Consider the following 27,523-nt stretch of genomic DNA (forward strand, 5'->3'; position numbering starts at 1 on the left):
ATGTTAAAAATCATAGAGAAGTGATGAAATTAGAGTCACAGGCATACATTTTGTCTCAGACCTTATTTCAGTTGTCAGTTAAGATGGTCTAGACTCTAGAGGAATATCAATGCAGGCCACCCCCATCTTAGTCATCTGGGTATCAAGGGCAATGAAGGACAGGTAATAAAATGTCAACTCCATTAGCAACAGAAAAGTAGCTTCCCTTGATATCCAGCATGCCCCTGTCCTGTGAGAATCTAACTGGCCCTTTCTTTAACCAGTGAAGCTTGGGATGCTTGCATGATGTAATTTCTGAATTTGGTTGGCCAATAAAGACACTGTTCTTTTGTGGATTTTTGATTTTGTTGCATTTTGCTTCATGGCCAACATGGCTACCTTTCAGGTTCACTGAATATGTTTCCTAAAGATCTATGAGTCAGAAGGAGTTTAGAATGGAAGTTCCTCAAAATAGCCTCTTCCTATTTATTCAAACATTCGTGTTACCCTTTCCTTTTGTTTCCTTGACAGAGCATCTTATTTCCATTAGGAAACTAATGGGGTTTAAGAACATACTTGTCAGGGCCATTTACTTCCATTTGATAGAATTCAACATCAGTGGCTTCAGTTTTTCTTCACAATGTGGTGAACGCATTACCTGTTTCACATTCATAGTATAGTGAGGTACTTAGTAAGGATAATAAGAGACTCACCAAAGGATTCAACACACCCCGTTTTCACAGCATATATGCCATTTTTATGTGCAAGATACCAAGCAGAATAAAAATTAATCTGCACATTTTAAAAGCTTATTTTAGCTTTGGGTGTGTGGATCAATTACTTGTTGTTATTTATTGTTGTTATTAATTTATTTATATAGCACCATTGATGTGCATGGTGCTTCATAGCATAAAACAATAAAAGAGGCAGACAGCCCTGACAGAGATATAAAGCCAATGTTTGTTTTTTTTAATTTTTATTTTTTTAAAGGAACATGGAAAGGAACAAGTGTTGGAAGTATAAAACCAGTACAGTGGAATTGTAAATCAAGGTATACAAATATAAAAACTAATTTAACACAATACAAAAATAAGCTAACAAAGAAAAGCTTAATGTTCGTTGAGTGTGAACCTGAAAGGTTTTTTCCCCTCATTTGACAAACTATTTCCCCATCCACCATGATATACTGATTTTTGTGTTGATAACTGGACATACTGTAGGTTAATGCAACTTGACACTGTGGGAAAGGGTAATAGGTCCTTCCCAGATATATGTCCCATTTCCCCGGAGAAACAGTGCTTTCAGATTTATGCCTTCTTGTAATGTGGTGTGAAATTGTTAGACTAATACTAATGGCCAATTTTATGTGCTGTTCATATTACCATAGTCTGAAGGGCAATTAGCTGACTTCCATAATTGCATTAGAGCTCAGTGCCAAATGCAAAGTTTCTTGGAGTCTTAGGAGGATTAATCTACACTCTGGACCCTCTTGATTGGATCAAAACACTTTATTGATATTCCTATTTTGATTTATTAATATGGATTTTTTTATTTATATATTTTTAGTATACCGCAGCATAAAGAATTCATTTGTGCCATGTGCTGTCAGGAGAGAAAGTGCCACCCGGGTATGTAATCCGGTCTCTGTATAGTATTGAAATATTCAAATACACAGCTTAGTAACAGAATTCATTGCTTCTTTATACATTGAAATGTATGCATTCATGGATTAAACTGTATGTTGTTATTGTTGTCTGCATTCAAGTCATTTCCAACTCTAAGGTGAACCTATCATGGGTTTTTCTTGGCAAGTTTCTTCAGAGAGGAATGCCATTTCCATCCTCTGAGGCTGAGAGAGTATGATTTGTCTGAGGTCACCCAGTGGGTTTACATGGATTCAAACCCTGGTGCCCAGATCCACAGTCCAACACTCAAACCACTACACCACCCTGGCTCTCTGTATAGTATATACACTGAGAAAACTAGAAGGTCTGTTGGGTTCAAATCTGCAAGCCGGAGAAATACAATTACTTTTGCTTATTTGCTAGTGTTTCTGACTGTACAGGCAAGGCTTACAGGCATGTGGTCATATGTACAGCACATTTTGTGCAGAGGCAATGGAAGAGAGAACAAAAGGCATAATTCTGATACGTACAAGTTTGTTGTATGATATATGCACTGGTATCATACTGAGGGAGGCAGGGAGTGTGCTTTCACTTCCCTACTACGCAATAGTTTGTCAGTAATAAACAAAATATGTGCTTACAAACCTGGTTTACAATACCTCATGGTATTATCTATGGCAGAACTTTAAAAGCCTGTGCAACTGTATTGTTCTATAAAAAAGTTGTACTACTGGTTATAAGGGTATCTTCTGGCTTTGTAAAGCTATATTTTGTAGCTAGGTATCATGGAGACATTGATTTCCCCACAACAGGTGCCCTCCTGCCTTTCATGGAAGAAAGAGGTGTACTCCAGTGTTATAATTTCAACATTTTTTTTTAAAAAAAATAACAGCACAGTATACCTGTTTCGTCCATATATTTCACAGTGTTCTTCCTTCATTTTCTCACATTCTTGCTTTTCCGGAAAATGTCTAGTAGGACATTCTGTGCCTATGTAAAAGTGGAGATGTTTTGGAGAAGGGGTGCGGTTCAACTCAAGACAATTTGCTGTATGCAACAAAGAACAGGATGGTGCCCCCATTGCACCTGCATAATCCAGCCAGATTGGTAGTTGAGTCTTACTTCAACATTGGTGACAGGACAGCATTCTCCACCCCAGAAAGGTTAAATTAGGGGGCACAGGCCAGGCTAGCTTAAGGGTCTCAAGAGGCATATACTGTATCAGTGAACTACTACCAACACAGACAACCACTCTGCAGAGTTAAGTCTGGAATTCCTCTCTGGGCTGGACTTTATTGGAACTGGACAAGAAGTTCAAAACTCAATTCTTCTTTGAGATAATCATGACAAGTTCCCAAAGCTTGAGCTCGGTGAGTTTCACCAACATCTCTCAATGTGAGTTATTTATGCTTCCATTTTGTATCATGTTCAAAACTAGCCCATCATTTCCTCTTTCAGGGAGCCAATGGAAACTGTAGTTGTGTGTATGGATTTTGGTGCCCATAAGATCTCATACAGAGGATTTGAAACCATACAATCGTTCCTCAGCTTAGTTGGGAAAATCAAGACAGTTAAACTGCTACAAAACTACTATATGTTTCTATTGCAAATATGCTTTGTCACACCTAATACTAGATACATGTTATATCTAGATATAGCTTCATAAGAGCAAGGCTACATAACTCACAGATGAAGGAAATATTGATTTGGAGATGCAGGATTCTTATGAACAATGTAACTGACATTCTCAATACTCACAATCAAATCATGAGACGGGGGAACCTAGCCTGAAGAGAAACTAAACAAGTGTTAGTATTGCTCTTCTGAAGGGGAACCAAGTGCTAACAGCTTGGGAAGGTGCATTGCAGTTTGTGATAGACTGGAGAGGCTGATGAGAAGAACATTTGTTACTTGATGAGTTTTGACATGCTTCAAAATGTAGCAAAGGATGTTTTTGCTAGGGGGTGACTTTTTAATGGGAAAACCTATATTCATGATGTGAGTTTTGTAACAGATGTCAAACATAGCAAAGTGAAGTATAATTACCTCCATTTTGTTGGTGTGGTGGCAGTAAAATCATGCTTTAAAAAATGATGCACAGAAGTTTGTTACTGTTTCCATTTCTCCTTTCTGCTTTTCTTCTCCCCCCTCCCCCCCCCCCCACCACAACCACCTCGTCCTGCTTCTTCCAGTTATGAGATTGTGAAACCTACTCAGGCACTCAGGAACAGTGTTCTATAAAATGTGAAAAGAATAAAGGAAGGATCAAGGATGAACATGCTAGCTTTATCAGGTCTTTATTGCTGTATTCATTGCCCTTGCCATATTGAGAACTGTGAACAGTGGGCAGGCTCAGTATCCATTGAGGTTCCCCCTGCTAGCCAAAGTTTCCACAGGCTTCTTTTATGTGAAGACAGAGACATTTATGGGGACGGTCTGCATGGTATAGTGATTTGATTGGTGGAGGAGACCATTTCCCACTCATCCATGGAAACCCACTGGGTGGCCTTGAGAGAGTCTCTTTGTTTCTCACTCTCAGAGGAGGGTAATAGTTAGCCTTGTCTGAACTGATCTGGTCAAGAAAACACCATGATATTTTCCCGTAAGGTCATCATAAGTCAAAGATGCCACATAGAACAAAGAGAACTCCATTAGACAGGGAAACCAGTAGTCCTCAAGATGGGGAGGATAGTGATGTAGGGATCAAACTCATGTGTTTTCTCCCACTACTTACATATAGAACATATTTGCTTTTTTTCACCTTTGCATCTCGAATCATGTGACAGAAAATGTAGTGTCAATGGGCAGAAGTCTTCCCATGTGGTCCTTGAGCCCATCCCTGCCGAGTTGCTCTGTGGATGCAAGTCACTCTGAGGCCAGAACAAGGCTGGGCTCATTCTGACCTCAGAGCAACTTGTGCCTGCAGGTGTGGTGCCAGCTGACTCACAGGGACTATGTACTAAGGCAGCCACCCTTCATTTGCTAAAAACCTGAAGCAGGTAAGAAGGGAGTCAGGTGAAATTCAGGGCCAGTATACTCCATGGGCATTCCAGTGTATTCAGGCAAATGTAGATGAGCCCTTAGTGGAAACTATTTTTACACTGAACTGAGTTTGCATCAGTTGAAGAAAACTGAGGACAAGTGACAGGAGGAAAGAGAAACTGGGCATTTTAAAAACAGCTGGACAAGCAGGATGATAGAGGATCCATTGGGACAAATGGAAGACAGATGGAGAGTATTTCTCCAGAAATTTCTCCACAACTCAATTTTTGCAATGCACTCTACATGGGGCTATCCTTGTGCCTAATCCGGAAACTTCAGTTGGTTCAAAACATTGCAGCCAGGTTGGTCAATGGGAAACCTAGAAGTGACCACATAACTTAAAATTGCTACACTGGCTGCCTATTAGTTTCCGGGCACATTACAAGGTGTTGGTTATAACCTTTAAAGCCCTACATGGCTTGGGTCCATCCTATTTAAAGGATTGCCTTCTTCCTTATAATCCACCCTGGGCACTCAGGTCCTCTGGGAAGAATTTATTGCAACCTGTGAAGATCAGGTTGACTACAACTTCCCAGAGGATCTTTTCTTCACCCAGTCTCAGATTATGGCCTGCCAGAGGAGATCCGTCATATCACCCGTTTGGACAGCTTCAAAAAGGCTATCAAGACAGATCTCTTCTGGCAGACCTTCCCTGAATAGCAATCCCAGCCACCAACCAAATCCACCATCCCTCTGAGTACTTGTGCCCCTTCTGCTCATCCCTGATTATTTTAAGTGTACTGCTTTTAACATCTAAATTGTTTAATTGATGTTTTAGGGGAGGGAAGGAATGATTGGGGTGGAGTATGTATGTTCTTGTTTTAATTGTAAGCCACCTCGATTGTCTTTGACAGAGAAGTGGGGTAAAAATAAAGCATCCATCTATCTATCTATCTATCTATCTATCTATCTATCTATCTATCTCAGCAAAAATGTCAAGCAGCCCTAGAATTTCTGAGGATTTCAAGGAAGTAGATCTCTCCCTTTCTCTCTCTTTGTATCTGTCTCTCATTTACACACATGCACACGGGCACACATGCATGCGCGTATGCACACACCACACCACACACACACACACACACACACACAATGGTTTATCTTCTGGGAAGTAGCTGTTCAGCTTTTCCAGTAAGTTCCCTGCTGTTCATGCTCAGCAGGTTCTGGCTCATTATCAGGAGCTCCTTAGCAGACGTGTAGCATTAGTAAGGGCTCAAACGCAGGCTCAGCAACAAAAACTGGGTAGAGAGTAAAAAAAGGGGGGGCATAACATTCTGCCTCTTAAAGAAATAGAAGAGACAAGGTATCTTTCTTCTCTCCTGAGAAAGGCAACTATAAAGCTGCCACAAGATCAACAAATATGCAGGAAAAGCTCATAAACAAGAAGAATTGTGAATTAATTGCTCCAGTAGGTTCTTAATTGTATTTTGTGTTCCTAGATCATTATTAAATATAATTAATGTTTCAATGACATGGCAAAGAAGTAGGGCAACAGAATGTCCTATGTTTATTCATCATTTTTCAGCAAAGAGTTTAATTTGACCCAAGGCTCAGGACTTGCATTTTGTTGTTCTCAATGCTAACCCTGCTGAGACCTGAAAAAGGTTGAAATTATAATAAAGATGTGGCCCTTACTCATAATGAAGGAGTGTGCCTTTTCTTTTCTGCATATCAGAATCTCTGTGGTTCACCAGTGCTTATGTCTTTCTCTTATTAATAGACCCTCCTGTGCAGAATCAAAGCTTCAGTGGTATATTTCTTCCACTCATAAATTAAAAATACTTGTTTTCCTAGGAGTCTACCCCTATTTCACAATATTGATCCAATGTCCAAAACCTTAAATTAGAGTCATGCAAGTCACAAGAGGCTTCAGTGTGGAAGGCTGCTAGAGACTGTACAAATCAGTATGAATTGACCTGCAGCATTCCTTGATGGGATTTTTAAAAAGCCCTTAGCTCTATTGCCCCTAATGGTGACACCACAAAGAAACTATATGGAAAGGTAGATACTGATAAGTGCACACAGCTATCACCTTGGGTGAAATTCTCCCTTGTGTTCTTGTGACATATGTCAATTTAAGGCAGTCAACAATACAGTTTTAGAGATACCTTTAATGAAAGGGTGGTCAACCAGCAAGAGTTGGGAGTTCACATTAGTTCCATGAAGAATGTTGGAAGGCTGCATCCCCACTGGTGTTCTCCTGTGCTGTTTTAATTGTCTTGACTTTAAATTTCTTTAACTGAAAAATGTCCACAAAACCTCTAGGCTGAGGGTTTTGCCTTGCAATCTCAAGACTTGGACACTCTACTTCTCCTAGCACCCCAGCTTCTTGGCTCATGGAGGGGTGTCTGGAAAGTAATGGCAGATCAAAGTGCAATAATGATCCACATCTGGAATGGAGTGTCATGGATGTTTTATTCAGTGTAGTACCGAGCTTAAAAAATAAGAGACAAGAGAGGATTCAACTGATTTTTGGAGGAGATAAAAATTAAGGAAAATTAGTTTTAACACCCCACAAAGAGGTCAATTGATAACCAAATTAATATTTGGCAAAGACAGTTACCAATATTAATGGAAGATGAAATGGAAAAAAGTTGAAGTATGTAAAGCAATAGAATTTTGAATTTGCAAACAACCGGGGAGATTATTGCAATAAAAGTTACAAAAAAAGAAAGAAAATGACTTTGAAATTACAAGAAAGAAAAAAAATGTGATAATGGACAATGGGAAAATACCAAAAACATTTCAGTGATTTGTATAACAAGAATTTTCCATGGAGAAATTGGAGTAGTACATGGCCAAGCAGAAGTTACCAAAGCTTACAGATGAACAGAGATGAAGTATAAATACTCTCATAATGGTAAATGAAATTTGTGAAGCTATGAGAAAGGCTACCATAGAAAAGACACCTGGGCCAGATGATTTGTCAGCTTTTTAATATAAATGCTTCAAAGATGAATAGTTCTTGCCATTGAAGCAGACAATGAACTCTGTCTTGCAGACAGGAAAGATACCTCACAGCCGGAAAAAGGCAAACATAATGTTAATTCATGTTTGTCATTGTGATACCTAAATCACTAAAGAAGACCAGAACGTGAAGAAGACCAGCAAAAAATATAGAGAGAGACTAACATTATTACTGAATAATGACAATGGCCAGAAACAGATGGGCTTAAAAAGCCTGCTTCTGCACAGCTTGTGGGCATGATTATTACATGACACATGCCTCCAAACCACGCAGAAGCTGTGCCAAGTCTGCACCGGGGCATCCTAAGGTGGCCCTAAAAGGAGTGGATATTTTCAGCTTCTTGCTGTGGTCCATTTGGGACCACAGCAGTGGGCATCCTTCGGATGTTTTTAAATATTTTCCAATGTGCAGTTGCTTGAGTCAGATAAAAAGAATTATGATTTTGACCAAAATAAATGAGACTTTTAAGTGCAGTTATGTACAACTAATGAACAGGTGATTGGTAAATGGTATATATTTTTGATAAAAAAATGATACAGGGGAAGAAGAGGTAAAGAATGTATGATAAAATGGACCAATGACTTTGGCTGTAAGATACAAATGGAACAATAGAAGAGGATATGGGCAAAGGAGTTTGAAATTCATATATTGTAAAGATATTTTTTATAGAATGATGATAGCTTCTATATGTGACCAGAGAAATTATTTCAAATGTAAAAAGGAACTCCAAATGTTTGTTGGAAATGTGAACACCAAGGGACATTTTTTCATATGTGGTGGTGGAAATGCTAAAAGGTTCTGGGGGCAAATGCATATTTTAATGCAGAGAATGTTAAAGATTAATATACAGTTAAAACCAGAATTGTTCCTCTTGGGATTTATAAGCAAATGGAAAAGGACTATGGGAGAATAATCCAGTTCATCACCATAGCAGCAAGATTTTTGTATGCTCAAAGATGGAAGAGTGCAGTATTGCCTATTAAAGAAGAATGGTTTTTAAAAGTGAATGAGTTTGAGAAAATGGACAAATTATGTTGATTATAGAAAAATCTTTAGTTACATTCTTAAAAGATTGGCAATCCCTGACCTTTGTGGGAGAATGTAAATGAATTGATGACAGCTGGGTTTGAAAAATAGTGGAGATTATAAATAGAAGAAGGTTAAAGGTTTACTGAAGGAAAGGTGAAAATATTCTGTATAAATGTATAACAGTAGAGAAGATAGTCTTAAGTCATATTTGTATTCACCTTATTTCTTCATACCTTTTTGACTTTTCTGCTGCTCTCTGTCTCTGCTTCCTCTTTCTAATTCTTTAATTTTTTCTTCCTTTTTGTTATAATTGGTATCCTTTGTATTTTTAATACATATATAAAAGTTCAGTTTAAAAGATCTTTGTTTTTTAAAAGTGTAAGAATGGTCAAGGATTTTAATCTTTGTGCATTTCAATAAGAACCAATTCAGCTGAGGCTTGTGTGGATGGGAATGTCATTCATTATCCGCCAAGTTTCACAATGATCAAATATAGGTTTCAGCTCAAAAGAAGAAGTATTGCACACATCTGAGATGCTTATTTGGAGGGAAAATGTGTTTCAAAATGCTCATTTGAGAGAAAATCAATTTCAATATATGTGTAGTATTTTCACAACTGCATCATTGCCCTAACAGAATCTATGTCCAAGTTTTGCAACAAACTTAAATGGGAGACGGAGGATTACGTGTTTAAGAGCATGGATTAGGAACATCATGGTTTGGACTGTAATATACTCTAGTAAAGGACATGGTTCCATTGGTCCTTAGACACAGAGAAGATTGCTGGGACATAACATTGGCCTCTGTGATTAGCAGGTAGTATCAAGCTACTGGACTGCCTGGCCCTAATATAAACATCATTAAAGAATCTTCCGCACTAGATTCAATAGTACAGAAACAGATGACGATTTGGCTATTTTAATGACTATGCATGTATTTTTGTGTGTGTTTATTGACATTTTGTAACTGTATTGTTCTATTTTATCTGTTGTAATCCCGCCTCGACCCATAGGGAGAGGCAGGAAATATAAATACTTATTATTATTATTATTATTATTATTATTATTATTATTACCCTGTTTTGTTTTGTTCCCCCACCCTTGGCCTGACTGCAGTGTTACTTTGTATGTGCAATATTCTACCTCTCAGCTTCTGCACCCAACATCAGGTCTAGATTTAGATATAGGTGCTCATAGCCTGCCCCTGGATCTGAAAGAGTTAATGCTAAATGTTCAGTGGAATTCTCCCACAAAATCATCTTACAATAGCATCACATGTCTTGATACCATTGAAATTAACACTGCAGTATAATGTGAAAACCCACTGAACATATTCTTCTAAATCGGAGTGTGTGTAGTAACCACATAACTTCTAGATAAGAAAATAACTCTGTGTCAAAAGTAATAGTAGTCTAATTATAAACTACTATTTTTTTTTTGCTTGCTCTTCCCAGAAATTGACAAGTTTCAGAGTTCTGATGAGAAGAAGGAAGATGAAGAGAAAAAATACCTTGATGTCATCAGCAACAAAAATATAAAGCTGTCAGAAAGAGTATTGATTCCTGTCAAACAGTATCCAAAGGTATTGTAATAACTATATAATATAAGATATAGTGTGCTATTTTGATGGATGGTGGTGGTTATGGCTGTAATTAGATACTTTGCTCAAAATGTGAACTCAGGGAGTTGTTAAAAATGCATTCATGCTTCTCACTACTTTCAGTAAGAGGTGGGGCAGTTTTTCAGACTGTATGTTGCAAGAACATTACATCAAATACAGAGCAGGGGCTGAAGCCATAACTTGGTGTTACTGCTCTGAATGCGGAAGATGGTTGATTCCATTCCTGTTGTTTTCAGTTAGAGAACAATGAACTGGCACATTATGTGAGAAAGCAGATGAGTTATCTCTGCCACTGACCTCAGAGAGTTCCTTCAGAATGAAGAAGACATCACTGAACCAGTGGGGGGTGGGGGGGTAGTCTAACTAGGTATTATGTAACTTCCAGAATTCTCCATTTCATCAGGATCAATAGGAGTTTTATCTTCATTTGCATTGGGTGATGCTCACTGCCTTTCAAAGCAATGCTGAGGATAATCAACAACAGTCTATAGTTTCAGAGAAGGGCCTTTAAGGGTGGAGGGATTCATGTTTGAATGGTAAATCACACCTACCAGAAGCTATCTGAGAGAAAAAAATATTTTGAGGGGGGTAGTGGTGTTAAAGGAGCCAGTGTGGTGTAGCGGTTTGAGTGCTGTACTATGACTCTGGAGACCAGGGTTCAAATCCCTGCTCAGCCATGGAAACCCATTAGGTGACCTTGGGCAAGTCATGCACTCTTAGCCTCAGAAAACTCCATGATAGGTTTACCCTAGGGTTCACCTTAGGGATGCCATTAGTAGGAAATGATTTGAAGGTACACAACAAAAAGGTGTTAATGGTCCTGGGGGCCACATTGGGGTTCCTGGGGCCATGTTCTACCTTTTCCTGTCCCTGAGTTAAACATAATATGTTTAGTGTAACATAAACATAAGGTGAAAAATATAACAGTCAGAATTTTTAAAAACTGCTTGCATATCCTCACCTTAAAGTAAAGGAGAATTTACATTTCAAAGGAATCCAGTATGATTCTAAGCAAGCTGAGAAGATGCCACTACCTCACACCAAAATTCTTCAGCACAGATCTGCATAACAAAGAGTCGGGTGGGAGTTAGGCAGGTTATTTTTCTTTTTAAAAATATGTGTGTGTATATATATATATATATATATATATATATGCTATTCTTCCCTGTGCAGGATTGTATTTTACACAAATAGTTTGTTGTACTGACTGTATTCAAACCAAAATGGTAAACACTTCCATTTATCTCTAGTGCAATTTTTCCTGCTGATTTATTGTCACATGGTATTTGGCCTTAGTATTAACTTTGATTACACTCTCCACTTTTCACTTTATTCTTTCATCAGCAACAGCAATAAATTACGATGGGGAAAAACGGGGGGGGGGGGGGTCTATCGACCCAAATGAGAGTTGTATAAAGGGGAAGGAAGGGGAGGGGGAGAGAAGGAGAGCATTGATTCCAACTTGGCATTTACCTCTTGAATTCTGAGTGTAAAAGTGATGAAGGATAATCATCAAAATGCTAGAAGGCACTAGAAATATGCAGTGTTAGAGGACTGTTTGTTACTGTCTTGTTAGGCTGTTGCACTGTTTCTAAAAAATTTTTATTGAAAATATTGTGCTGCACCAGTACCCAAAGTGTGTCCGCACTGCACAGGTTTTGGGACAGCAGGGTGCCATTTCACTCCAACCCATGGTCTGCATGTACAGAATGCAAAGGGAGATTTATCTCCTGCTGTGTCTTGTTCATCTATTACCTGGTATTTCTTGAACTAAGCAAAAAATGAAGGGGCAGGAACATCTGCTTTACCACTGACAAATTGTGAGAATGACAACACAGTTTCACTGCTTGTATACTAAAGGCTGCTCACTGTCATTTCCTTTGTCATCAGATGTAACACATGGAATCAGAAACAGAGAGATTAGATGAAAGTCTGGAGTCTGGAGAGGATAGAGTTTAAAACCCTTTGTTTTGGATCGGTCAATTAATTTTTTTAAAAAAAATTCAGACAGCCTTATACTGCTATTATTATTATTATTAATTTTCCTGACAGATTTTCAAAGCATTTTTATAGATATTTCTTGGCCTTTAATATTTGCATATGAGCATGCAGCTGAAATGGAAAATGAAGAGACACCTTGGCTTAGCAGGGTAAATAGAAAGTCTGGAGGGGGTTGTTATACAGAGCCCTCAGGGTGCCAGTTGCCTGTCCCTGATCTTTCTAAGTAGCTGAGATGAATGATCACCAAACTAACATGGACTGCTGCTTTCCTTCAGACTTGGTGCAGGGCTGCCTCAGGGTGAGGCTTTTAATCTGTAAGCCACCTTGATTGCCATGGATAGAGAGGCGGGATATAAATAAAAGTTATATTTTATTATTATTTTAATTGTGCTTTCTCCACTTCTGGTTGTGTACCAAAGTACTGAACCAACTGAACTGTGTATGTGAAAAAGTAGATTAGTGAGAAAGGATATAGTTAGAAGGGATAGAAAGTTAGCAGATAGCTTGCTGGAAATGTACAATTCATTCTACTTCCAAAGTTTTAATTAATTTTCTTGATGGTCTTCTGGGCTCTCCTTAAAACATTAAAAGACCCTGGGCAGTGTGCTAGCTTATTGTGGAATCCACAACTGTCTTGATTAGATTTTATATTATTGAGTTTGTGCATTAGTTAAAATTTCTGTCTATTTGGGAAGTGTTACAAAATTTGTCACCAAGAGTAGGGTTGCTGGACTGAGCAATTCTACAGTCTAGATTGATCTGTGGACATCATCATAAGCTGGTGAAAATAGTATAAAAATCTCCAGATGATATGGCAATAATGTGGAAGATGAATTGTTATGAGCACCAAACAGCATTTCTTTGAAAAGACTTAGCTGCTCTGTAAAATTTGGGAGTTTAATCCACAAAGAAAATGGAGAACAAAACTAGAAGGAAATAAATCCTTGGTTGTAGTGCATGATTTTGACACATGTAAGAGACGCATGAAGAGACCTCAGTGAAGTTAATACAACATTGATCTGACTATCAGCTACATGGGAGGGCTTATGGAAACTCCATCTGTGCTTCCTTGAGTATCATTATAGAAGGAAGATAGGATAAGAAATGCAATAATCATATCTTAGTTGAAGTCTAATGACATTAGATTTTTAAACATACTTCCCCTGAACGGTGAACTTACTATGTCTTTTGAGTACCAACAATCTGTTTTGCAGCTGAATGAATGGAAAGTGTTGCACTTAATGTGTATGTTTAAGTTGATTTTGTGTGTTTGTGTGTGTGTGTGTGGGGGGGGCACTTGTGTAGGTTTATAGACTGTGGCTGTCATCAGCCAATTGCTGAATGGTGAATTAATATATAGATATTTTTAAAGAATTCAATGGACACACTCTAGTCCAAACTAAAGTAAGATTTAAGCCATTAGATCTTTTGCTGCTGTTAGCAGACCATAGATATTCTAATTGAGGTAGAAAATCTGTTCATAGTACAGAAGAAGAAACCTGCCTAAAATAGTTTCTCCTATGTGCAGTACATCTGGTCATGGCCAATGTGCATAAAACATCAAAGATCAATCTTATGCATTTCAGCATATTTGCAAGAGCAGGAACGGAAGACATATTCCCTCCTTTATCTTAGTGTATAAGCACAGCAAAGCTGCCATGCTCTAAACTAAAAGATGACTTGTTAGTTATAAGTGAATTCTTTCATTAGTACATAGTTTACTTTCCTTTGCGTAAAGGAAACATTATAGGACACCAATCTAGTCATATCTGAGTGTGGGATTCACAACCTGTGGCCCTGTTCCTTTTCTACTTGCTTGCTGTAGCCTATTCACCTGTCCCTTGTAAACAAGTGAGGTTGAGCAAGAAAGAGAAACAGATGAGGTATATAAAGAATATTCAGAAATATTTTTAAATGTTTCCTGAGTGTTAGGAAACCCTGAGAAGAAGAATGCTGGACAGTTAGGAATTGCTGAAGTTTGGGACTCATTGGTATTCATTCTGTGCAAAATTTGTACATGCCCCCTTCCCCCAAGAAAGCAGAATCTTAAATACAAGAAACAGTATTTATTTTCTATGCAAATATTATGTTCTATGTAGAAAATGTTATTTCCTGTATAGAAAATACTGTTTTCTGTGCAGAAAACTACCTGCCAGTTTTGGACAGACCAATTCCCCAACTATAGCTTTTTTCTGAAAATAGCATTTTCTGCACAATTCAGGAATATTGGCGGGTTATAGACCGCCATTTCGGACGTCCTCAGGACATCCCATTTTAAAAAGGGGGCGTCTCTTCTAGACACCCCTTTCCCTATCACGGACTCAGTCCGTGACAAATGGCAGCGGCCGTTCCACACGGCTGCCGCCATGTTTACATCTTGGACACATAGCGTCCAGATGGGACGCGGCGGTTATGACGTTGAGGGTGCGCCATGGGCGCCTCGCGATGTCATAACGGTGCCGCAGGAAGAAGCTCCATTTTGGAGCTTCTTTTTTGCTCCGCGAGGGAGTTGCGCAGTTTGTATGCTGCGACTCCCTCGCGGAGCAAAGAGCAGCGCCGGCAGACCGCCGCAAAGCGGTGGTCTGTAAAACACCATTATCTTCTACACAGGAAATGTTTTTTTTTCCTCTGAACAAAACCATGCAAATTTAAACAGAATAAGTCCTAAATTACAAATAGTGTTCAAAAACTGCAATGTTTTCAAGGACTTTCTCACAGTGGGAAGAAATTTGCTACAATTACTCACTGTTTCCTTCAAGAAATCACATAGGGAAGAATTACACCCCAAGAGAGGTCTCCGTTTGCTTTGGTGTCTCCCTCTGGGCCCAGTGTGAGTGGGTAGCAAGGATGCTAAAAAGTAATAGATAAGGCAGTTCAGGCTGCAAGCTGACAGACCTCTTGCCTATGAGTCTCACATCCTGGAGCCAATCCTGACAGTCATTCATAAGATCTGAAAACAAGGTGAGGACCTTGAACAAACAAGCTATGGTAATAGCAGTAGAAGAAGCTAGAAATACATTTAAAATTACTTATTTTGTTCTCACACACAAGAACAAAAGATTCTAAAAGTTTTCCTTTTGCTTGTCAAGATTTACGACATAGTTTGTGTGTTTTAAAATAAATGTTCAAACTGGGTTTTGGGGATCAGAAACTAATTTCTGCAATTAAAATGTCCTTTTTGAGGGGGGAAAAAGAAACCCTCCACAGAGTTGTCTGTGCCATAATTATTTGAAAAACAGAATATTTTTTTTACAATAACCCAAATAAGAAAAAAATCTGCTGGCAGTTGACCCTTTCTCACTGGGAAAAAGAAAATTTGCAATGTCCTTCCCATCCCTGTGAGATGATGGCAATGGCAATGAGGGTGACAATCATGATAGCGATGCTGATAGCAATAACAATAACAACAACAACCCTATCTGTATCATGTCTACTTTTTCTGACTTGGACCTGACTGTCAAGAAACAGAATATGCACAAAAGAAGTATCATCATTGTAACAGTGGAAGTCACAGCAATAACGAGAGGAAAAGAAATGATAAGAACATAATTAAGACCCCTTTTTTGCCACCCCCATTTCATTTGATATTTTGCTTCTCCATGTGAAAAATGTTTCCCCAGACTATGATAAGGCCCACTGTGTCTGATCTGAAGACTGGATTCTACTGCCCTTGTTCTGTTATTCCAGGAGAACTCGTGATTGTGCTGAAGGTTGTTTTCATCTCTGTCTCTTCCCTTTTACATATCTCACTTTTCTAGTCCTGACAGTTATCCATCCTACTTTTGCAAAGGTTGTTGACAGATTTATCACCCCCTGGAAATGCATTGCAATGGGCATAAGAATATTTTCGAGTGTGTCTGTGTGAAGAGAAAAAATGGGCAGCAGTAACTTAATAGAGTTGGCATTGGGGGGTTGGATGTACTGAGGAAAGAAAAGGTCTGCTGTCAGTACTGAGTGCAGCCAGGCTGACTAGCCTTGCAAGCTCCCCGCCTTGCTGTCCTTTGTATTTCTATTGTTAAGAACTAAATGAGGTCCTTGCTGAATTGTGACGCTGAAGTTTGTTTTCATTTGTCAATCAGCCCAGACAAAGTTCCACGCAATCGGAAACAAATTACTAATATCTTTTTATTAAAACAAAAAGAGAATAAAGTGCCTGTGTAACACATTGCTGCAGAAATATTTATCTAAGGATTTTTTACATATCACAGGAACAGCATATATCTTAGTTCTACATAACCTGTCAGTGGGTTTCCCTTGCAAAGGAATTCTAGAACAAATTGATCTCCAAGAGTATTTTAGAACACCTTCTTACCTGTATCTACTTACAGTCAGCTCCATTGACTTCACCAGGGCTTAATCCAAGGAAAGCGTGGTATAGGTTCATAGTTGTAATTTTACTTCTTCACTTTAGGGTTCAAAGGCTGTGTTTTGTGATCACAAAACTGATGAGGAGAGAGAGAATGCACATATCTCTCGTCTGTATCAGAATTTCATGCATAAATGAAATAAGTTATGGATAGGGAAGTGTACCCAGGGTGACCCAATGTCCTTACCACAAAGGCACCACAAAAGGTAAGACATTCAAGAAAAGTAGGATATTACAAAATAAAAACTAAAAACACTCATATAAATTTAAATTCCTGCTTCTTAATCATGCTCAAAATGGAGGACATTTTGAAATTCCTCCTGGACAGAATGTTGAAATGTAGGACATGTCCTGGAAAAGGAGGATGCCTGAACACCCTGACTATTCCTGAAAAGTGAAATACTGAAGAATCTATAGTTAATACTTTTTTTTTTAAAGCACAATAGATCGACAAACATGATATTCTAAAAGAGATAGGTTTCTGGATTATCCATGTTGATTTTTAGATAGAAAAGGCAATCTTATTTGTCAAGAGTTTAAAGTTGGATGATTTATTTCTAGAGGTTTGTTGGCTTTTGCTCAATTTTCTTCTGTAGACTTTTCTAAGATTTGACTTTTTTAGTAATTTCTCTGTTTGTATTGCATCTTTCAGGAAGTGATATTTTGTTTTCAGTTAAATGGAATGTCTAATTACACAGTTGTCCATAATAACTGTGGCCCGGTACATACCGGCCCTTTAAGACGCCCCGTCACGTGCTAGGGTTCCCTCGGGGCAGTGCTTCCACACGCCCCTCAACCCTAGCACGTGAAGAAGACGTCTAAATGGCAGAGTCCTGTACAAGCAGTCCGGTGCAAGCAGTGCGTGGCACTTGTGTAATGAATGTGCCAGTAGCACACTGTGGTGCACTCATTACACTGCCACCGTTTGACAACTGAGGCTTCCCTCTGGCGGAAAAACAGGCGCCAGTAGGCCACCCTTTTTGGGCGGTCTGTACCCCATCTGTGAAATGTTTTTATAGTCTTGATTAAAACTATAGGGTTTTTTTTGGCCCATGTTCAGTATGTATATGTGTGGCAGTGGACAACCTAGTATTGCCTAATTAATGTGGAACTAATGAGTGGGAACTTCATGATTCATAGTTTGTTCACATACCACTAATCATAATGATACTATCTTTATGTTTGCTTCTGACCTTTAAGTGCGCTGCTGTATTTTTAATTGTGCTACATATTTACATGGCCCTGGGCAGGGACATAACCAGGATTTTGGGAAGGGGGGCCTTGGAAGCGCAGCTTACGGAAGAGGGGGTCTGGACCATACAGACCCCCCCCCCTTGGCTACATCACTGTCCTGGAATTTCAGAACTAATGTGGCAGAGGAAACACAATCATGTATATTTTCATATTTTCTAAGAAATATTTCACTCGTACAGGAGGACACACAGTGCTTGGTTCTCTGGGGAGAAAAATATATCAAATGCCAAGGATGTTCTAGAAACTCTTCCTTAATCATACTCCCTGTTGATCCTACAGTTTATATTATCAATTGATGGGGAACCAAGGGTAGAAAATAAATGAGGAGAGGAATCACTGTGTTCTGCTTTCCACCAGTCATCCCATCTTTTTAATTCTATTATGGAAAGCATTTACATGAGCTACTTTGAAAGTCATATTGCCTTTCTGTGCTTGTGTATGTCTCGTGTTTTATATTTCCAAAATATGTGACAAATCTAATTATGCTTGAAAGAAGTGAAGCTTCTCTTTTGGCAGAAGCAGAAAGAATACTAAAATATGATCTGGGCTATGCTACATCTAACCTAATTATAGTGACACCATTCATGGCTCTAGAGTTCTGTTGATGTCAGCATTCACATTGTGAGTGAGCCCTTAATTTCAGGACATTATTGCTTTGTTCAGCACAGCTTGGCCACATGAATGTAAACAAGCAATGGCACAGTAGATGGCTTTTCTTACTGTTTTCTTTAAAGTCTCTCTTGATAGGTAATGTGAGCTCAGGTCTTGTCTAGTAGCATATTATTATTATTATTATTATTATTATTATTATTATTATTATCCACCTTGAATCCCATTGTGTGAGAAAGGTGGGATATAAATCCTTGAAATAACAAACAAACAAATAAATAAATATACATTCTTGCTATTGTACCTTCTAATCATTTCTGACTTATGGCTACCCAAAGGCAAACCTATCATGGGATTTTCTTGGCAAGATTTGTTCAGAGGATGTTTGCCTTGGCCTTCCTCTGTAGCTGAGAGCATGTGACTTGTCCAAGGTAACCCTGGCCTCCAGAGTTAATGGAGAAGTGGGCAACTGTGGAAAGCCAGGCAGTTATATAGGCCCCACTCACAAAATGTGACCGCACTCCCTGGCAAAAATATTCCCCCCTCAAATGCCCTCTAGATGGTAAGAGGTGCATTTTTGCTGTGTTTTCAGCCCTCTTTGCCATTTTAGACTCTACACTACTACTTTGACCAGGATTGGAATATCTTATTTCATAGTTGCTATTGATACCTTGTCTTTAATTGTTAATTCTTTATGTATTTTATAGTTCTGCCTGTACTTGTATTTTTATACTAGATTGTAATCCCGCCTCAATCCACCCATGAGAGGTGGGAAAATATAAATAAAATATTATTATTATTATTATTATTATTATTATTATTATTATTATTAAAAGTGAATAAAAGAAGATGAGGCGAGAGCTTTGAGGATGGAGTGGAGCTTGGGGCTTCTTTTCCCAAACTTCTTAGATCAATAGAAATGGGCTGCTTTCTGGTTAATCTAGGGAGAAGCTATAATAATACATCCATTCCTAAATCCTCTCTCTCACATCCTCAGTGTCCCATTAACCGTAAAGAAACAATAAAAACATCATTGTTTTCTGACTAAATGTTCTATGAATCATTGGAAGGGGTGGAATCAACTGTTGTTTATAACTGAAGAACATGGAAGACAAACTGCCCATGGAGCCTTCAAACCACCATACATAATAAAGGTGTCTTGTTACTTGCTTGAGTTTTGCTGAACAAGAGGGAAACAAATTGGCAAAGGCTTCAGGAGATTAAGGCATTAACAGACTTTGGACCAGATGGTTCCTTAGCCTTCCCAGTATTGGAAAATGCAGGAAAGAGAGAGCAAGAGAGACACCATGTATACACTGGAGATAGTGTCAGACCCAGCACTGAAAGCAGATGTTCCCTTGCTGCCAGCTATGTAGCTCCTCCCTTAGTGGCAAAACACAGCTGGGTTTGTAATTATATCCATGTCACAACAAAGAAAAAAGGAGGTGAAGTATGGCCATCCCCAACTAAAAATAGCAACCTAGTACAATCATGCAGAACATCACAACAGCATGATAAAATGGAGTAGGAGACTAGAATGATCAACCATGGTAAACAATCACACTTGAATGAAGGAGCTGAAATATGTGGAGTGGAAGAACCTTTTCCTATAGTATACATTTACTGCCATGAGATTAGGAATGGAATGGATATTCAACAATTTCCCAAAAATGGTTGAAATTTGGTGTTCCTGACCATTCAGAAACACTGACCCACTCCTCTTCCACTCTTTTTGAGAAAGTATTTGGGACAATGTGTACCCCCTGAATTTGCTGAGTTCTGCACTCTCCATCTTTCATGGCCTACCTGCCTACTCCAGTTCTGGTTAGACAGCTGAAAAAGAGCAGAGGAGGTGATGGTGTTAGGGAAAAGCAGCCTTGTCATGGATGAAGCAAATTAGAATGGATGACAAGGAATCAGAATAGATGGGCAGGTGAACAAAGAGGGGCTGAATGACTCAGGGTCCAGAGTGTTCAGGGAGCAAGTTGCATTTAAAAAAAATAAAAGTCAACCCAGAAGGGGTAGTGGAGGAGGGGGTGGCAGGAGAGAAGGAGCCTTGGCAGGGATGAGGTGAATTAGCAGGGATGAGAAGGGATCAGGGATTCAAAGCAGGCAGGCAGTTCAAAGAAGGAGAATGCACACTCAGAGCCCAGAGAGTCCATTATCGGGGGGGGGGGGGGGTGTCCTTAAACTAGAAGGTGAAGGAGGATTGATGGTTATTTTTATTTATACTGTGGCCCTTCTGTAAAGATCAGAAAACCAGGCCCAAGTCACTAGTATGCAATATATCTTTAATTATTAGTTGCTGGTATCTAATCCATCCTTTCCTGCACTGTCTTGCCCCTCTTTCTCAAAAAGCTGTGCAAAATGAAACAGTCATGGCTGGAGGCAGACCTACAACTGTCCGGCTGTCCTTCAGAATGCTGGACAGTTCTGAGTAAAACTGCATGAATCTCTTGAAAATGAGCAATTTTTAAATGTTGCAGTGCATGTGAGGAAAAAATAATCCTGTATGTATCAACACTATGTGAAGAAATGCTGATACCTTTTCATCAACATCTGTTGGGAAGTGGGAAAATTGAGAATTTCCATCCCTGTCTCAGAATATGGATATTTATATGAGCCAGTGTGATGTTGTGGTTTGTGTACTGGACAACAGCTCTGGGAGCCTAAGGTTCACATCCCCATTCATGCAACTGGGTGATCTTGGGCAAGTCACAGTTTTGCTGAACATGTTAATCAGGCTAGTCACATGATTTTTTCCAGTTTTTTCTAACTCAGTGCATATATTCCAGGTCCCTCTCTTGTAAATAGTAATTCTGTGCATTCTTTCTCACTGGCAATGTCTTACTTGCCACACTCAGATGTTGTTCAGCCACACATATTCCACATATAACATCTGTGAAATGTTAAAGAATATGGATATCCCCAGGGCTTCTCACTAAGGCCCAGAACAGATGGGCCTTTGAGGTGCCCTCATCACATGCGAAGATTGCCTGGTGGGCAGAGCATGTGACGAGGGCGCTGCAGCTGCGGCACACCCATCAGACGGGGCGTGTAATAGTGACATCACAGCTGTGCTGCTTCCAGATGGGGTGGTGCACCTGCAACGTTACTACATCGGCTCTGGCGCTTTGCGGCATCGCAGTGGTGCCACAAAAAGGAGCCGGGCGCTCCTTTTTTGCTCCACAGCAGCATTGCGCAATTTGGTTGATGCGGCACTCCTGAGGAGCAAAGAGAGGTGCCAGAGAGGTGCCTCTTTCTGGCGGTCTGTACCCCACCTAAGTTCCAATGGTGTAACAATAGGGAGTGATATAAAACAAAACCCCTGGAAGCCAAGAGCATTTGGAACAAGGATTCTGAGCCACCGCCTTTGGCAGTCAGATAGTCATTGAGTCCCAATGTTTCCAGGAAAGAAAGGAATAATAAGGTAAAAACAATGAAGGGGATGGAGAAGAAGAGGAGGGAATAAGGGAGTCTTTATTAGGATCGTATATCCTTATATCCCTACAAGGATTTAATTAGAGGAACATAATTTAGTTTGATCAGCTTAGTTTATGGGAAATTATTACACCCAGATATTTTAATGAAGTATCCACATTGGAGAGATATAAATCCAGTAAATAAATAAATACATGAATTTCAGTAGTCTCACTGAGTATTCTTCTATCTTTATAATTCATATTTGAACTTAAAATCTTGTTTATACACACACACACACACACACCATATATTTGGCCAAATTTATGAAATATATTTAAGACTTGGAGGGATTTTTTTTTGTGGGGATTTGATAGTGTTTGGGCCATATCATCTGCAAATAAATTTAACAGAATTTTGAAATATTCCTTGTGATATCTCAAAGAAGTAGATTTTCCTCTTAATGTAATGGCCAATGGGAGAAGAAAAAGAAGGGGTCCTTATATGGATCATACTATAAGGACAATGTCTGGTTCCAAAGGATACAGCAATGGAGGACAAAATTAGGGCATTGCCTCTCAAAATTCATATTTCAATACAACTATAGAGCACTTCACCATAGTGTAGCAAACTGTGACAAGGTAACCTGTATTCCTGTCTTCCAGATGCCAGCTGATGATGGCCAACTTCACCATCTCTTCTTTCCTGTATTACTGTTTTTTAACTTTCAGCTAGCCTTGGGTTGGACAGCCCTTCAAACAGAAGGTACCTACAAACAGACACCTGTCCTTTGACAGCCACTCAAACAGAGAAATGGCCTCTGTAGAACAGGACACACGGCCAACCTCCAGGCTGTGCAGCTCTTGTTGGATCTCATATTGTTCGATACACAGACGCTCTTTCAGTATAGGAAAAACGTGACATATGGCGTGTCCCCAAGCTCCAGAGCTGTTGAAGTGACTGAAAGTAGCAGAATGACACAGTCAGCTCTTTTGTTTTCAGTACAAACAGTAACTTAGAGCAGTATTACTCCATTAGTGCCGTGAGCTCAACTTCTGGAAAATCATATATTTACAGAGCATTGGTTACTTTCACACTCCAGCTGGCAAGGAAGACACGCCAAACAAATCACCTTTCATCAGACCCGTCCCTTTGCAATGGAGTAACAAGAATACATGTTTTAATAATGCATTGAATTTTTTATTTCTATTGCTGTTTCAGCTTGAGAAGTGCAACCTCAAAATGCCTCTTTAGTCAAACAAGAAAATGAATGCTAATAACATGTAGCGTCAGTGAGAAGCTTGCTATCACAAATAGGATCACAGGGGATAGATTAACTGGGATATGCTGGGAGCTAACTTGTATAGGAGCTGAAAACACTCTCACACACTCCCACTGCTGCCTCTGTGTGACTTATTCAAATTTAACACGGAAGGAAGTGATCCATCATTGAAAAACTAAGAAAAGATTTCTGCCAATGCAGCTGCTGTTGACACTTGTCAAGTTGGACTCAGGATAATAAGGGAATAACAAACTACCCTCTGCAATGATCCCCCCTGCCTGACCATGTTTGCACAGATAAACTGTGATGAGTTGCTCTTAAATCAGAGTGGAGTTATTGAACAGTGTCAATGAAAAAAAAAAACATAAGCAATTTGTGAGCTCATTTAGGGGGAAAGAATATATCATGATATATAATGGCAAATATATTATCTCATTTTTTAAAAAAAGTACAGTATGTGAGGGTCTCCTCCCATATTTTACATATGTAAACAACAATAAGCATAATTTACATATGTTCTTCTTCATTTGATAAGGTACACAGTGCAGTTCTGGTGTCCCTTTCTGGTGTTGTATTCTGAACTCCCCAGAGCAAGAACATTCAGTAGATAGTCATGACAATAAAAGTGGTGTCAAACTGCTTTATTGTTGCAGTGTGGATACATACTAGTGGGTTTCATATCATTGAGCTGGTGCTTTGGATTTCCAACTGCTGTCCAAGGTGCTGGACATTCCTTGGGAATATGGTTCAGCTCCTTGAATAGAACTTTTAAAGGTCAAATTAAAACCCAAAGCTGTTTCATCACCTCCACTGACTGATAATAAAAAGGTGTGAGTATTAAAGACTGACATGAGAAGCTCTTCTTTCTCAGATACATCTTAACAATCATTTTAGTACTATTTAAACCCCAAACTAAATCTCCTGTCAGTTCAGATAAAGCTGAACATTAAAGCACAATAGAATGCTAGAGCAGATTTACTCTAGAGTCCATTGCTTCTTTCTGGTCTCAAGATGATAACTTAATTGCACATTTTATGCTCTTCACATTGACAGCACCTGGTGAAGTCCGTTGAAGGGGGGTTGGATGCAGCACCATGGCAAACACCATGCCAAAAATATATCTGTTTAAATAAAACAGCTTAGAGAAGATCTATTAAAAGCTTTCCAAAGATTCATTACCTCTCTGAAATGAAAAAGAAAAAAAAAACCACAAAAATACCAAATAAAATAATGATTGGTTTTCGTACAGTTTCTATTGCCTGTGGCCACCAAGGCATTCAAACACATACTAGGTTAGGTTCATTTGATCCAAAGATACCATGTGCTTATGTAATAATTAGCTTAGTCGGTTTTACTATCTAGTTTTAATCTTACGTTGTTTAATCTTGTTTTAAGGGGGGGCATTATGTATATATGGATGTATTTTAACCTGTTGTACGCCACTTTGATTGCCTGGCAAAAAGCGGGATAGAAATAAAAAATTTAATATTATTATTTATTTATTGTCCTAGAGTCCAAAAAAATTACTTTTTGGTGTATAAATTCCACAGTCCTCCAACCACCATGTGATGGGCAATTGTTTATCTCCTGATCTTGTTGAACTGCAGTTCCCTTAATCTCTCACCGTAATTGGCTAGTGATGATGCGACTTACAATCCAACTGTACCTTTGGTTTAAAAATGGTCCACCCCTGCACTACACTATTTAGTCAGAAAAATATAGCTATATTGACAGGCATTCCACTTGTTCAAGAATTTACAAAATAACCCAAACAAGATTTAAAAAAAACAACCACAAGAATTGTCACACAATTAACCTGTTATGGCATCATGCATATGGCTATTTTCTTTCAGAGCACAATTTATTTGATGCAAACCATAGACTCCTTGGAGCTGTAAGCAGAGGTCTGGGTGTTTGGATGATAAACAGGCAATGCAGGAGCTGAGATGAAACTAGTTGGCCCTAGCAGATCATCTTGACATTTAAATAAATGTCAAGATTATCTGCAAGGGTCAACTGTGCGGGATGAAAAACATAAATTGAGGCTACTACTTTGTGAAGACACTTGGTAAGATCACTTAGGCTTGTCTATAAAATGATCTCCTCTCTCTCACTCCCCCACCTTTCAATATAGAGAAAACATCTCACAACTCTCAAGTGGGGAGATTATCAGACACCTGAAAGTAATGGAAGTAAAGCGGGACGCTTCCATCACAATCATGCAATTGGAGTAAGACTACCAGATGACATCACACAATGTTGCCATTATCCCATCCCTGTCCCATCCATGGGTATTTATTCTTCCATTACTTTTCATTAACAGGAGTCTCCCATTAATGTAAAGTGACGGGAGAATTCCTTCCCATGGATGGGGACAAGGACAGGATAATGGTGATGTCGCGCAACATCATTTGGTATTCTTGCCCCAATCGCACAACAGTGATGGAAGCATCCCACTTTGCTGCCATCACTTTCAGGTGTCTGATAATCTTCTGGGTAAGCTGAGTGATCCTAAAACTCTGGATTGATCCCAAAGATGAGCCATAACCTGCCCACAAGTCCCATAACCCTGAGTGGTAAAACTCAGGAATCATGGATCACCATAAATATACCTCAGGGTGTTCACCAACCCTTTACTCTACCGCAGTGCCTAACTTACTTGCCATATCAGTTTGCCAGAATTGCTGTGAGAATATAATTCTGTTCAACAACCAGCTCTTGAGGGAACTACCTACATTGTTCATGTGAGAAATATGTATAAGGAACCATTGACGGAGCAAGCATAGTCTAATAGATTGAGTTGGCTGTAGCCTGTTTGTTTAGCCTCATTTCCCCATCTGCAATGGAAATGGGAAACCCAATGTGCATGAATGGCTCTCAAACATACCTTGTGACAGGCAGATCCAGATTAAAAGTCAAAAGAAATATATGAATTGCATATTGCAAAAATGATCATAAAGTCACCAAACAATTCAAAATTATCAACTATATTCAAATTAAAGGGAAAAATCTTTCAAACACTCACTGAACTAACTTCTGTAAAAACTCTTTTATTTTCTAAATATAGAAAAAAATTAAAAAAAAATCACTCACTACTCAAAAGAAACAGAGCAATTCGATTTTAATGAACTTCAATGGATCAGAGGCTATTCTACCCTTTTAGAAAAGTATGCTATAGTTGCTATGGTCAGTGGTCATTAGTAAGTAAAACAGTCTCAGCACAGTTTCAAATGCAATTTTAGTCTTGCATTGAGTACTAACCTAGTGTGTCCCAAAAGAGTTGCAGTAATGATAGTTTCAGCACCTGAGAAAATGTAAATTCTCAAACTCTTTAGCAAAATCTATTAGATGGTCTAACATAGGTGCTTGATATTTGTATTGCCTTGGGAGTTGGAATTGTTAGATGATAGTTTTGTCAAGACACTATTCATTTGTCAGTATCTATCTAGGCTTTGTTCCACGGTTTTGACTAATTCACAGTTAATGACTATGTTAATTTATTAAATTTGAAGAGCTCCTTGCTGTTCAAGGTATGGCCGATTTGCATTGTCACATGTCTTTTGTCTTTTATAATGGTTGATTGATTTATGTTGTTGGTTGGTCCAGTCTGAAACCCCAGTAGTCTTGCTCTCATCATAAATGCTTCACATCCTGGTTCCCTGAGAGTTCCAAGGCTCCTGAACATGGAAACGTCAGTGTAAGCAAATGTATTTCTGGGGAGCAAAATGGCATGGTAGTTTGAGTGTTGGACTGTGACTCTAGAGACCAGGGTTCTCCAACTCAACTATGAACCGCACTGGGTGACCTTGTGCAAGTCACATGCTCTGAGCCTCAGAGGAAGGCAATGGCAAACCTCCTCTGAACAAATGTAACCAAGAAAACTCCATTATAGATTTGCCTTAGGGTTGCCATACATTTGACATACATAATGCCATACATAATGGCAAATACATAAAACAGGCCCCAGCACACAACAACAACAACAACAACAAATGTATTTATGCTTGTTGTAGTTTATGTCTTGCCTTTTTACCAGTTTGAGCTAAAAACAAATATAATTTTAAAATTTTGATCATAGCAAGATTAAAAAATATTAAACTATCAAAAAATTAAAACCAATTAAAAACATAAATCATTACAAGGAAAGAAACTAGAATATCCACTACATGATAAAAGGTCCACTTATGAATTTAGACTTAATTTGCTGAATTACAAAAGTATATCATTTCAGACCTCACACGGAATTCCTATCTCCAGTGTTTGCTCTGCATCAGTTATAATGTTTCCTTTGTTGATCTTGTTGCTGCTGCTCTTATGAGATTAGATATTAG

At 38.8% G+C, this 27,523-nt stretch overlaps 1 protein-coding gene across 5 annotated transcripts in view; it reads left to right on the forward strand.

Moving 5' to 3' along the window:
• The window catches only part of KHDRBS2 (KH RNA binding domain containing, signal transduction associated 2), a 449,732-nt gene that overhangs the window by 84,155 nt on the left and 338,054 nt on the right, over positions 1-27,523 (forward strand). For all 5 annotated transcript variants that reach the window (XR_016281791.1, XR_016281789.1, XR_016281790.1 and 2 more), the window contains exon 2: positions 10,094-10,221. Coding sequence is in view for 2 of the 5 variants with exons in the window: in XM_089531004.1 (XP_089387130.1) it covers positions 10,094-10,221 (128 nt within the window). In the remaining 3 variants the exon portion in view is untranslated. The remainder of the gene's footprint in view (positions 1-10,093; positions 10,222-27,523) is intronic.

The sequence above is a fragment of the Sceloporus occidentalis genome, unplaced genomic scaffold (assembly GCF_023333645.1).
Source record: "Sceloporus occidentalis isolate IW3139 unplaced genomic scaffold, rSceOcc1.0.p SCAF_6, whole genome shotgun sequence".
In the NCBI taxonomy this organism is placed as follows: domain Eukaryota; kingdom Metazoa; phylum Chordata; class Lepidosauria; order Squamata; family Phrynosomatidae; genus Sceloporus; species Sceloporus occidentalis.